Source organism: Hippocampus zosterae, chromosome 7 (genome assembly GCF_025434085.1).
Source record: "Hippocampus zosterae strain Florida chromosome 7, ASM2543408v3, whole genome shotgun sequence".
NCBI classification, from domain to species: Eukaryota; Metazoa; Chordata; class Actinopteri; order Syngnathiformes; family Syngnathidae; genus Hippocampus; species Hippocampus zosterae.
In genome coordinates, this window is record NC_067457.1 from 3,439,344 (window position 1) to 3,452,549 (window position 13,206).

Below are 13,206 nucleotides of genomic sequence, written 5' to 3' on the forward strand. Positions count from 1 at the left end.
ATTCTGGTGCTTTTTCAGCAATATGCATAAAATTAATAGTTTTTCTGAAAATTATTGACTTTACTTTCACACTAGTATTCCCCAACTTCACTTTCGCTAAACACTGCCAGTATTTCATATTATTTTCTTGCATTTGATTAGCTTACAAGTATTTGGAAGCTATCTGTGCTCAAAATTAGAATGCCTTTTGTCAGATTCATGAGCGGATTCCATTGTGCTATTATTTCTCAGTTTGAAAAATGGCATATATTATAAGTCACTGTCTAACACAACATAGCAACCAAAAGTTGTTAAACTCGAAACTTTCTGTAAAGAGGCCATTTGAACTTGAGCTTATGTCACTCCACTGACGTTTGTAGGGCAGCAAGGACACTGGAAGCAATTTAGGAGGAAAGATTTGGAAACAAGAAAGAAACAAGGCCAGGTGGAAACTTGAGGCGACACACATAAAAAATCTAAATCTGGGCCGCGAGGCTGGTGTGTGGCAAAGAGGAGATGAAAGACAGAGTGACCGAAGCCGAGCAGACGGTTACATCTGTTAATAATTTGAAGGTGTCTTATCCCGCCTGGTGTGTTTGACCTTTCAGCATGAATACTTGACCTTGACTATGATTATTAGCAGCACTGTTTCTGTGCTAACCCAGGTAAAATTAAAAGGAAAAAAAACGTCTTGGCCCATTTACCACTTTGCAATAGATGCATCTGTTTGGTTCTTCTCTGCTGGATGTAAAATGACTGAAAGCATTATTTCCCTTCACATCTTGGTACACATTTACTTTTTGGGACATTTTTGTATGGTGATGTGCCTTGTCATCTTTTTTTTTTTTTCCACGTGAAGGTTGGGAAATACTGTTCTATCCATTTATCTGCAGCCATCCACCTACTCATGATAGTTAATGGCTCTTCCAGGTCGTGGCCATCATATCCAAGCTGTCTCATCTGTTCATCTTAGCAAACAAGTGCTGGCAGGAGTGCTGTTGTTCCTCATGTACAGTTACGGGAACGTGCCAGTGCTGTGAATTAATTGCCTAATAAGGACAGTTGGCAAAGACATGGCGTGAAGTGCTCAAGCTGTTGAATTATGCAAGAGGGGAGCAGCTTGTTCCTTTCGAGTGCTCAAATCACTCAAACTACAATAGCAGGAGTAGTAGTGCAATCATTCGATACTTGCGGGTTGCACTGGAAAAAAAAAATCACCGCAACCCCGTCCAGTGGTGGTTGGGTATTACAGCGCCCCAGAATAGTGTACCTTGTAAAAACCTACATTATTGACATGACTAAATATTGCCCGCCTTGGCCATCTGGGGGCGCTATCAGACAGACAGACAGTTGCACTGTTCATTGAGACGTCTCCACTCCTTTCTCAGCTCACCAGTGCAGCACTAATATTAGACATTCGATGCAGAGGATAAAGAACTTTTTGTGGAATTTTTGCTTGGCGGTTTTCCGTAAGACAAATTTGAAACGGGGGTTTTGTCTCAGTAAAGCTTGGCAAAGACTGCACCGCACTGCCGTCGCTGAGAACCTCCGTAGTAGTGGGGTAATATGAGAAGAGGCACTAGGACCCTGGGCATGTGAGCAGTGCAGACGACAAACAATGAAGAGAGCAGAGTAGTGGGAACCAGAAGAGGAGCAACATCTGAAGCACAAAAACCATCCCTAGCCCCTGCACCACATTTCAACCTCTTTCTCACCTGCGGGACACAAGAGCTGGGAGTGGAACGTATTCATCTACACTGGATGTGCAGGCTTCTTCTGGCTTCTCCGTTTGTGAATGACTGGGACTGATGTGGGTCATGCAGTACTACTGGAGGAGCGAAAGATAAACAACCCCCACCTAGGACTACCCTTGAGCCTTCCGCCAGAGGAGAGATGATCCGAGCTCGCACACCGCAGCACCCATCATGATGCGCTCACCGCATCCGCCTCCGGACGAGTAGTCTCAAACCTTTCAAGGAACAGGATGAGAGTCAACTGAGGGAGCACATCCGCACTTTTCAGCAAGTCTGTCTGTCATCCAAAGCTTTGAGATTTTTTTGGAGGGACCTGCCCAGGATTCTTTGGATTTTCTTTTGTTGATTTTTTTTTTAAACTTTTTAAAAAATTTTACCTGTGTGCTTCAGGTTCGTGCAGTCTCCAGAGGTTCAGTGCAGTGCAGAGAATGCAGGACCATGGAGGAGAGAGACAAGTCCCCAGCAGGTGAGGGCATTGAGGTGCACTAATAAGAACCCAACGGGAGACTCGCATTGTTGTTGTATTTTTCATCACAAGCCTTCCATTTGTTTGGCATTACTTCAGAGGTTCCACACTTATCATATCTATACACACACCTGTGTATAATACGCAATAGATGGCATGAATGGAGGGAGTGTTCCAGAAAAAAAAAATAAAGAGAAACAGTGTGTTCGGAATGCAATGATGTCTCAGTTGGAAATGAATAAGCGACGCTTCAAAAATGCTCACGCCTGCAAATCCTCCTCTGTTCCGTACAATACTTTTACAATGAATGCGGTTGCACTTCATAAACTCCTAAACGCATTATGTCGGCTCATTAGGGGGCGAATCCCATGAAAAGGCTTTTGAAACCGATGAAAAGGAATTTTGTCCCCGGGCTACAATAGTTTCACATTGTAGATGAGAAGGAAAAGCATCATCAGAATCCAACACGTGAATGAATATCGCGAGTGTCCAAATGAGCGTATCATTTCCTCCCAAGTCTGCGAAACATCTTGTGTCCATAGAAGAAACAGCTTTTTACAGCAACCTGCTGCCACCGCCATCTGGGAGGAAACAGCTGTCTAATATCATTTCATTATGAGCCTTGTCAATCAATACCTCACGCGAGGTTTTGCTGTAAACAGTTTTATTCAGCTCCATTTAGGCTCTGCTCTCCTCGCGCGGCTTCCCAATTAGGACTGTTTTTTTGGGTTTTTTTGTTTTTTGTTTCTGGGCTGCTGGATGCTCGGAGACTGCTCTTTTGTGTCTGCTCAGTGTTGTATACACATGCGCGTACATCATGCAATTTAGTCAAATGCTTCATAATGAGACGGTGGGGGGGAGGGTAAGGGATGTGCTATTATTCTCGTAAATCCCATTATATACTGTACAGGACTGTTAGTTTGCCTTGATGGGGATGGTGAAATTGCTTTTTCATTAGACAACCAGCTCCTCCTCCTCCTCCTCCTCTCCCCCCCCTCCCAAGACCCAATTTCTGCAGCTTTCTTTTGAACCCCCCCTCCACAACCCTGCGCGATGTCGTCAACATCAAAGCATGTAGCACAAAGGGAGGGATGCTCGTCTCTCTCATCGGAGTCCCCCAACCTTACGCTCACATCAAACCTCCCCTGTGGAAGAGACTGGATTAGGATGGTGGGGTGCAAGGGGGGTTGGGGGTAGGGGGTGGGGTGGTTGTTATAAAATGTCCCCACGGCATGTCATCACTTAAGGATTTCTGCACACCGGAAAGGCAAGGGCCATTCAAGCCGGTTATGCTCGACGTCGGTGTGAGAATGTGGCGAGCGGAAGTCTGAATTTGCAGTAAGTGAAAAATGGCTCCCAATAAGTCGTCAACAAAACGAAAAGGCCCAAGTTGTCACGATTGGTAACATGTCTCTTAATTCCGATATTTTCATCAATTTTGAGAATGCGATGAATGGCCTCGGTGACGTCTCAAACGGGCAAGGAAGTGGTGAATATTGACATTTGTATTCTGGAATTCATTCATTCATTCATCTTCCTAACCGCTTGATCCTCACTAGGGTCGCGGGGGGTGCTGGAGCCCATCCCAGCCGTCTCCGGGCAGTAGGCGGGGGACACCCTGAATCGGTTGCCAGCCAATCGCAGGGAACACAGAAACAAACAACCATTCGCACTCACACTCACACGTAGGGACAATTTAGAGTGTTCAATCAGCCTGCCACGCATGTTTTTGGAATGTGGGAGGAAACCGGAGCACCCGGAGAAAACCCACGCAGGCCCGGGGAGAACATGCAAACTCCACACAGGGAGGCCGGAGCTGGAATCGAACCCGGTACCTCTGCACTGTGAAGCAGACGTGCTAACCACTTGGCTACCGGGCCGCTATTCTGGAATTTCATTCTGAATTTACCATCATTTGCTCACTAGTGCCACAAAGTAACGGAACAATTTCAAATGAAAACGGTTGGAACGGAGTGAGAAATGCGGAAGGAGCAAATTCTTGAACTGATCCATCACTTAAGTATTTCTGCATGGCAGACGCGCCCCAGTCTCATGGCAGCCACTAATGAATCTGGATTGGTTCTATCGTCAGTGTTTGGTTGCAATTACGCTCCTCCCGTGTTTCCTATTGGGGTCAAAATCGTTAGTCAACCTATGACAGATGGACAAAGTGCACACTCGTGCTTTCGGAGGCAGTCATTTGTGCAGCAATTCAAGTCAAGATGCGTTTCCTTCATAGTTAACTGGAGCTCATTCAAATAGGGAAGAGGAGACAAGGCAATACGTGAGCTCGGTCATCCCCAGTTGGTGACTCATCGCACCCGAAACAAGTTTTCCATTAGTGCGAAGAGGGAGACTGAGTACGAAATCTATTTACTTCTCCCTCCCCTCCTCGAGTCTCTTGTTTATTTTCAGGAACAGACAAGAGGGACAAGGACTGAGCAATAAAAGCGGTAAACAGCGCAAAGCTGCTGACTCTGATCCCCTGACCCACTTTAGATACACCTCGCTGAATATTAAACTACATTTGTTGCACACGAAAGGGTCGCGCGTCACCGTTCAGACCGTCAACTTTTGCATCTTCAACATCGAAAATGTAGGCCTTACTTTTTTTATTAAAAAAAAAAAAAAACTTGCAGTTTTTGCTTTTAAAATCCGTTCTGTCAACTCTAGTCCTGTAAGGCACTTTCCAGGAATTAAGATTAGAGATTTTTTTTTTTTACTCTGTCTGTTATAAAGAGATTTTCGTTCCCGTGTTTACACGCATGTTGTGGGCTAGAGAATTTGTCGAGGGGGATCAAAACATATCCGGACGTATAACAAGCGAGTGGGATGGTTTCAACTACTTACAGATTATTTAGAATGAGTGGAACCGGATTTAATAACCCCCCAGACGGCATCTTTAGCCACCTGATAGGACGGGAAGTGATCAAACAACGCAAAACCCCAAAGACGTGCTAACAAATACGATCTGCACTCTTAGGTGGATGTAAACGAGTGGATTAATCTTCTTAATTCTTACTCCACCGGTTTTGTGGGAAGACGAGTCACTTTTAACGTCGCCTTAATTCGAAAAGTCCCTCAGCAGGTGCTTAGAAGGGATTCTGCCGCCTCAGGTCACAGCTGCTCGTGGAACACAAGGGGCCCTTCTATGTAGCGTCACTGTCACACTCCAGACCCTTTGAGCCTCCCGAATAATCACATCATCTTGGCAGAAAGCCAAAGAATCCCCCCCCCCACCCCCCCCCCCCCACCCCCACGTTATATACCTTCCGGGCACAACACTGCGGTTTGTGGATCACACCTTCGGATGTGATCACAGCTGCACCGTCGCGTATCGGCACTCTTAATCCGGTTCTAAAGAGGAAATGGGCGTATAGCATCCTTCGCTCGTGGATGTCGGGGAGGGGGGGGGGGGTTGTCTTTGCGGGGAACTAAGAAGATGCGATTATGAGCTATGTTGGGGGGGTGAATTATTTGGAGGAGTAGCTCCGACTTTTATTATTCGAAAGTGCAGTAGTTCTGTGAATGTTCTTGCCAAGTACCACCCTAAAAAAATAAAGTCATCATATTTTGAGGAAAAAAAAAAAATACACGTCAATAAAATGTTGGCATTGTGGGAACGACACCCAAGTTCACAGGAATGTCGGCGTAGAAAGAAAAACCGAAGCCAATTTTGTATCTTGTGGGCAGAGCTGGATAAATTTAGCAAAAGGGCGTAACAATTTGCAACGCTTGTACTTGGCTTCTTCTTCCAGTGCAGGAGGAAAATAAACATCGATGCAGAAAATGGAAAGGGCGCCCTGCGTATTCCATATGTGCTGGTATCGCCGCTGATCGCACGTCTTAATATGAGCCCGGAGGTGATTATGTAAGACGTTGTGAATCCCGTTGCCTACTCACGCCAACTGTGCCCACTCGACTGCGTGTTGCCTTCAGGGAGTCCACGAAGACTCGATTGTGCTCCGTGCGGACCAAATCTTGGGCACAGGTTGAGTGGTTAAACATTTAAACGGGACAGTTGGACAAAAAAATAATAATTCAATGAAAAAAAAAATCATGGATAGAAATTTAAAATGGCCGCCCGCTGAGATGGCGCTAAATTCATATCCCGCAAACCCGATATGAATCCGAATAGCGTGTTTCGACTCGTAGGGGGCGCTCACAATTGTCACAACAAAATAACGAAGTGGATCCCCAGGTAAAGCAGACACGAAAAGATTTTGTTATGAACACAAAAAGTCTTTAATAACGAACAGAAAGAGCCCGACAGGGAAACAGTAACAAAAAACGCTGGTCAAATAAGGACCAGGGAAGAAATAAGGAAACAACCGAAAACGAAATTACGGACAGGTGTGCAGTTGGCGGAGGGAAAAGCCCGCCACCTGCTGGCGGGCACGGGACGTGACAACAATAGTGCAGGTGTACCAAATGAGAGCTTTTGTTGAGAAATCGGGTTCGAGGAGAAAAGAACAACAAGCTTATCAGTTGGCCACCAGCAAAATCGCTCATAGTGATTGGATGGATGATTGCGTCCTATTCCCCCCCCCCCCCCCCACCCCCCTCTATTAAAACGGCTGCATTCTTTTTCCAGTATCCCGTTACACCTTCACCAAACCTCATTCGCTGATTTAACTGAGCGGCCGGCGCATTTTAAGCCCGGAGAACAAACCCCGAGTAACAAGTGACGACGTTTTGTTTCCCAGAAGGCACGTGGCCCATTTTCCCGGAATACACCTCCAAACTGTCAGCCATTTATCTCTGTTTGTTGGCGCTTCTTATTGATTTTCCCGTCCACCGCATGCCAGTAAGTGCTGCGAGGCCAGTCATTCTCGTGGCCGCATCGTAAAGCACCACAAAGTGATGTGCGACGTGTGTACTCCTGCCCCCCCCCGCCCTCGCGCATACTCCGAAATTGGTTTCAAGCTAACGAGAGTCTGTTCAAACCATTTAGTCCTCCCTTTGGGATACGGTATGGACATCACGCGGGCCGGCGCGAGCAAATGAGCGGGCGCTAGCTAATCGTAAAACATGCAGGAGAGTGGCCCTCGAGTTGCCCATTCGTGTTTTAGATGTTTACCTCCTCCAACACAGATGATGAGCTGATAAGTTCATTCATTCATTCATTCATTCATTTTCCGTACCGCTTGATCCTCACGAGGGTCGCGGGGGGTGCTGGAGCCCATCCCAGCTGTCTTCGGGCAGTAGGCGGGGGACACCCTGAATCGGTTGCCAGCCAATCGCAGGGCACACAGAGACGAACAACCATCCACGCTCACACTCACACCTAGGGACAATTTAGAGTGTTCAATCAGCCTGCCACGCATGTTTTTGGAATGTGGGAGGAAACCGGAGCACCCGGAGAAAACCCACGCCAGCCCGGGGAGAACATGCAAACTCCACACAGGGAGGTCGGAGCTGGAATCGAACCCGGTACCTCTGCACCGTGAAGCCGACGTGCTAACCACTGGACTACCGGGCCGCCCGTCAATCGGTATTAAATCAAAAGAAAAAAAAAAGACACACTGACTCAAAGTAGCGTTTTCCTTTTCCATCAGTCTGCCGCCCGGCGTCAAGGCCAGCCTGTCTCTTTCTCCAACCGGGCCGGGACGGGTGGGCAGCGGCGGGAGCTCCCCGACATCCAAAATGGCCCCCGGTGGAGTCGGGGTGCCCGTGGAGGACATGCAAGCATTAGCCATCACCACGCTTTCCGCCGCGGACGTCAGCAAACAATTTGAGCAGATTCGCGAGCTTGGCAAGGGCACGTATGGCAAAGTGGACCTGGTGGCCCACAGGAGTCAAGGTGAGCATTTCCAGGGGGGGGGGGGGGGTTTGGGTGGGCGGGGCGATGCGCGTGATGAAGAAGACTAATCGTGTCCGGTCTCCGCATGCCCCGGGGAGATGAATGGCGCAACACACTCTCCGTCGACCTTTTGCTCATATTTCCGTCCGCTCTTTCCAGGCACTAAAATGGCGCTGAAGTTTGTGACCAAAAACAAGACCAAGCTCAAGAGTTTCCTGCGGGAGTACAGTCTAACGGGCTCGCTTAGCTCAAGCCCGTTCATCATCAAAGTCTTGGACGTGCTCTTTGAGACGGAGGATTGCTACGTATTTGGACAAGAATACGCTCCCGCCGGGGACCTCTTTGACATCATTCCCCCGCAGGTAGCGCCACCGTGCTTGTCTCCACCAATCATCATCTCCACTCCGACAGAGCCGCTCCAACGGTGTTCAGATGGCGCACTTTTAACAAGCTCCCCTGGGGCCCGAGCCCTTTTCTCGGTTGCATCGCTGTCAGAGCAGCTCCGACTTTGCTTCCCGACCGTTTGGTTTGGCTTTCTCATTAAAATTGCAATTTCAGCGCAACACAAGACGAGAGACGTTTGTTTCACGCTTTCCGAGCGGAGAAAATCAGTGTTCCGCCTGAACTTGAGTTTGTGTTTTGTCGGTGAATTTGGACATGTCGGTATGATTTGGACAAATGTATTGGGACGCCTGACCGGTTGCCATACTGCACTCGGGGTTCCTTAAAACATTCATTCATTCATTCATTCATCTTCCAAGCCGCTTCATCCTCACTAGGGTCGCGGGGGGGTGCTGGAGCAGTAGGCGGGGGGACACCCTGAATCGGTTGCCAGCCAATCGCAGGGCACACAGAAACGAACAACCATTCGCACTCACACTCACACCTAGGGACAATTTAGAGCGTCCAATCAGCCTGCCACGCATGTTTTTGGAATGTGGGAGGAAACCGGAGCACCCGGAGAAAACCCACGCAGGCCCGGGGAGAACATGCAAACTCCACACAGGGAGGCCGGAGCTGGATTCAAACCCGGTACCTCTGCACTGTGAAGCCGACGTGGTAACCACTGGACTACCGGGCCGCCCTCCTTAAAACATAATCAATAGAATTAGGTCCACGAATTATTGGCTAGCCGATGTGGTTGAACACATCCCGACATTTCTGTACTCTGGCGTGCTACGTTTTCCCCGTTTTGTTCTGTTCTTTATACGTTAGATTTCAGCCGCGGCGTATTTCCTTTCTTCTTGTCTTTTGTCTTCCTCTCAGGTGGGCCTGCCGGAAGAAATGGTCAAACGCTGCATGCAACAACTCGGTCTGGCCCTGGATTTCATGCACAGTAAAAGCTTGGTGCACAGGGACGTCAAGCCGGAAAACGTGCTGCTCTTCGACCGCGAGTGTCGCCGCATCAAGCTGGCAGACTTCGGCATGACCCGCCGGGTGGGCTGCCGCGTGAAGAGGGTGAGCGGCACCATTCCCTACACGGCTCCGGAGGTGTGCCGGGCCAGCCGCGCCGAGGGCTTCCTGGTCACCGCCAGCCTGGACGTGTGGGCTTTCGGAGTTCTGGTCTTCTGCATGCTCACGGGAAACTTCCCCTGGGAGGCGGCGCTGCTAACCGACGCCTTCTACGAGGAGTTTCGGCGCTGGCAGAAAGCCGGGTGCCCCGTGGGAACGTATCCGTCTCAGTGGCGCCGATTCAGCGACGACGCCCTGCGAATGTTCCAGAGGCTTCTCGCTGCCGAGCCGGAAAAACGGTGCGGGGTCAAGGACATCTTCTGCTTTGTCAAATACGAGCTCGTGAGCGAGCTCAGGCGCAGAGCGTCCTATCGCGCCAAGCGAGGCGAACGCTCCGGATCGGGGGTGTGCACCGGCAACTGCGCTTCATCTTCATCCACTTCTTCCTCCTCCTCTTCCTCCTCCACCTCCTCCTCCACCTCCTCCTCACGCAGCTCCCACAGACACCCGGAGCCCTCAACGCCTCCCGGAACCTCCTGCCTTCGCCCGGCTCCCCTCAAACGGAGCGTCCTCTCTGACCATCGAGAAGAAGCCGGACAGCAACAGCCTCCGGGACGCGACAAGAACAAAAGCCAGATGGTGATGGCCACTGCCATTGAAATCTGTGTGTAACCGCGTGACTTTTTGCAAAGTGCTTTCTAGATGTAAAGTCCGTCTGAAAAGGCAGTTGAAGAGCTTAGATCAGCCCGGACTGAGGTCAAAGGTCGTTTAGGTTGGCAGCCGAGAGTGCTACCGCGCCAAGAGAAGCGAAGCGTCCGGCTCGGGAATGTGCAATGGCAACTGCGCTTTGACTTTGTCCACTTCTTCTTCCTCCTTACGCACCTTCCCCAGACCCCCCGTAGCCTCCCACGCCTCCCGGAACCTCCTGCCTCCGTCCAGCTCCGTTCAAACGGAGCGTCCTCTCTTTCCCCGGAGAGGAAGTTGGACCGTAGCGGTCTCCGGGACAGGAACAAGAAGCCAACGCTGTTTGAAAACTGAGCACACTTCCTTCCATCCATCCGCTTTCTAGAGAGAACCGCTAAATCTGCTCGGGGGTCCGTCAAGCGACAGGAGCCAGTCCAGGGCTGCCCTGGACTTCACCGTCCACTGCACGACCACACTTCAGATCATCAAACGGGACCTCCGCGTAGCATTGCGTACGAGGCACCGCGTCTCGCTAACGTGCGCCACCTCAGGACACTTGAGTGGACGGCTTGCCGTTTTATGACTCATCCATTCCGGTAAATCCGTTGCGGCCGTTGGACTGCTGAGCTCCATTTACGGGAACATTTTATGGGCGCCGAGGTGCAAGCAACAAGGAGAGAATATGTTTTAATATTTTTTTTTGCTATTCGCGCGCGTGTGTGTGAGTGTGTGTCCGTGTGAGGTTTCCAATACGAAAGCACAATTTTTTTTTTTTAAAGGATGAGGAATCTCACTCCATATTGTAGACGTATTTGGTATTTAAAACAACAAAAAGTGCTCCGTCACATCAGGTAGTTCAACTATGTAGCTGTACTCGTTTTTTTAAAATCAGGGGACTTGGTCAGGTTAACGCATCGTATGTAGCAACTCAACCGGGACGGCGCGTGCAGTACGGAGATACTCCTTTAGCGAACCTTGAAATAGAATCTATGAAGATGCGTGACACGGTAGCTGCTGCTTTTCCGTCAACGAGGAGTGTTTGATTTGTTTGTACAGTACACTTCCGTTCGTAAACTGGCGGGGGTTCCCTCTTTATGTAATTGGAGCGCCAGGTCGGAATTGTTTGAAACACCGGAAATCACGCGGCTACGTCGGCTGGGATGTTTGTTTTTTTTCCCGCGAGCGATGGTAAAAACCACTCGAATCGCAAATCGCCGCAAAGCTAGCAAGATGTTTTTTGTTTTTTTTTTACTCGTGTCTGTGAGTTCGTTGGGGTTCAATCAAAGGGAGAGCCGCTCAGTTAACTCTTATTTCTTTTGTTGTTAAAATACAGGAAAGCCAACTTCCACAAAAGCAAAACTTTTCGTCAAATGGCGCCTTGAAATGTTGAGTTCACCCAACTTTTTTTTTTTTTACAGTGTACGCCGCATCCAGAAACTCATCACAGTGCTTCACTTAAAAAAAAAAAAAAAAAAAACAATTCTCAAAAGGACTGATTTGATCCTTCTCTTCAGGCTCCAAACAGCCTCCGCTAATTACAGGAAAGCAGCGTGAGAATCCTTCAGCGTGCGCTCGTGACCGCGCTCGTCCTTCTTTTTCCGCGCGGGGACCCGCTCATGTTTGTGCCGGGTGTTGTTTTCATCATCCCTCGTCACCCCCCCCCCCCCAACCCCCTCTAAGTCTTCGCGCTGACAGCCCATCAGCTCTGTTGCTATAGCGACAATGCCACACTGCCGCCGTCGTCGGGCTTCTATCCTCCTCGGGTCTAATTGAGCCCAAATTAAACGAATTTGCTGGCGCGCACGGCCGTTCGAAACAATTGCTCGGTTTATTTCTGTGAATGCGACCGGAAGAGATCAAGATAAAATCGTTATCAGTTGTCCATCAAGTCTCATTCGAATGTCAAGATTATTTTTTTTTTTTGATGAGCTACAGTCCTATGCCTTTTGCAGTCATTGGAATTTGAATGCTCCCGAGCTGTAAAAAGTTAAAAACTGTCTTACTTCAAAAAGTGGCCTCCAGTCATCCACACCTCCTCGCTATCCGATGCCCCCTCTGGAAAAAAATAAAGAGTTGGTGCAACCTCGGTAGCTGCAATAATATTTTCTATGGCCGGTTAATTTCCCCCAAGCACTAAAAGTTCGCTTGGGTGCACTACATATGGATTTGGTTGGCGGGTGTGTAGGCGGGAAATTGAAATAGCTCCAAAAATAGACACCACCTTCTTCCGATAACCACCGTATTCATTTATATGAAGAACGGCTTCTCAAATAGATACTTCCTTCAAATAAACACCCGGTTGCGCATACGGACACTTCCCGTCGCAATTGGAGGACACGTACCACCAAAACGTACAAATAAAAGGCCTCCTCCCGACTGTTTTACAAACATATTGCGGCATCACGTAACCTCCGCTAATTGCGACGTGTTTCCGAGGCTGTCGACTGGGGTGGGTGGTGGGGAGGGGGGGCATCTAAAAGACAAATGGATAGCGGCTCACCTTGACCTTCCAATTCCGACGCGTCGCCAGTCGGACGAGCGAGACGTTTGCAATTAGCCTGGGCGTCCGTGTTGTTCGCCGGGTTTATTTGCATCCGTGTAAAAGGTCAGGATGACCTGCACTGCAGGTGCACGTTATACACGTTATGTAATTATTAAAAAAGGTGCTGCGAGCCACTAAGCGATGCAAAGACGTCTTACGTGAGCATCGTTGTTCCGGACTGTTCGCGGACGAACTCAAATGCTTTGTATGGGGTAAATAATAAAACATTTTCAGACCAATTCAGCAAAATTTGATCATTTTTTTGTGACACACGTGTTGGTACGTATTGGTTGGGTATTATTGCAATAAGCAAAACCTTTTTTTTTTGTTTTTTTTGGCAGAGATAGTTGTTGTAACTTGTAAATACTCTGTGTCTTTAATAAAAATGAGAAAGATGTTAATATATGTTGAAATAAAATACAGTCGTGCGCCACTTCTTGTGACTCCCGCATGTTTTTTCGGGTAGTGTTTGCTCATCTCATCAGTGAACACAAAGTGAACTCAAGGATGTTTTCGCGACAGAACA

The 13,206-nt window shown here is 48.7% G+C and overlaps 1 protein-coding gene across 1 annotated transcript; it reads left to right on the plus strand.

Annotated features, from left to right (window-relative positions):
• Positions 1 to 1,568: 1,568 nt before the first annotated feature.
• Positions 1,569 to 13,116, plus strand: sbk1 (SH3 domain binding kinase 1). Its single transcript, XM_052071712.1, has 4 exons — positions 1,569 to 2,199; positions 7,758 to 8,002; positions 8,162 to 8,364; positions 9,269 to 13,116. The coding sequence occupies exons 1-4, from the start codon at positions 2,162 to 2,164 to the stop codon at positions 10,124 to 10,126; spliced, it is 1,344 nt and encodes a 447-aa protein (XP_051927672.1). The 5' UTR covers positions 1,569 to 2,161; the 3' UTR covers positions 10,127 to 13,116.
• Positions 13,117 to 13,206: the final 90 nt, after the last annotated feature.

Bases quoted from the DNA above. Each gene is read 5' to 3' on its own strand.
- sbk1 (XM_052071712.1), top strand. From the start codon at position 2,162: ATGCAGGACCATGGAGGAGAGAGACAAGTCCCCAGCAG. The intron at 8,003-8,161 runs GTGAGCATTTCC...CGCTCTTTCCAG, and splicing joins GGTGGCCCACAGGAGTCAAG to GCACTAAAATGGCGCTGAAG. The intron at 8,365-9,268 runs GTAGCGCCACCG...TCTTCCTCTCAG, and splicing joins TTGACATCATTCCCCCGCAG to GTGGGCCTGCCGGAAGAAAT.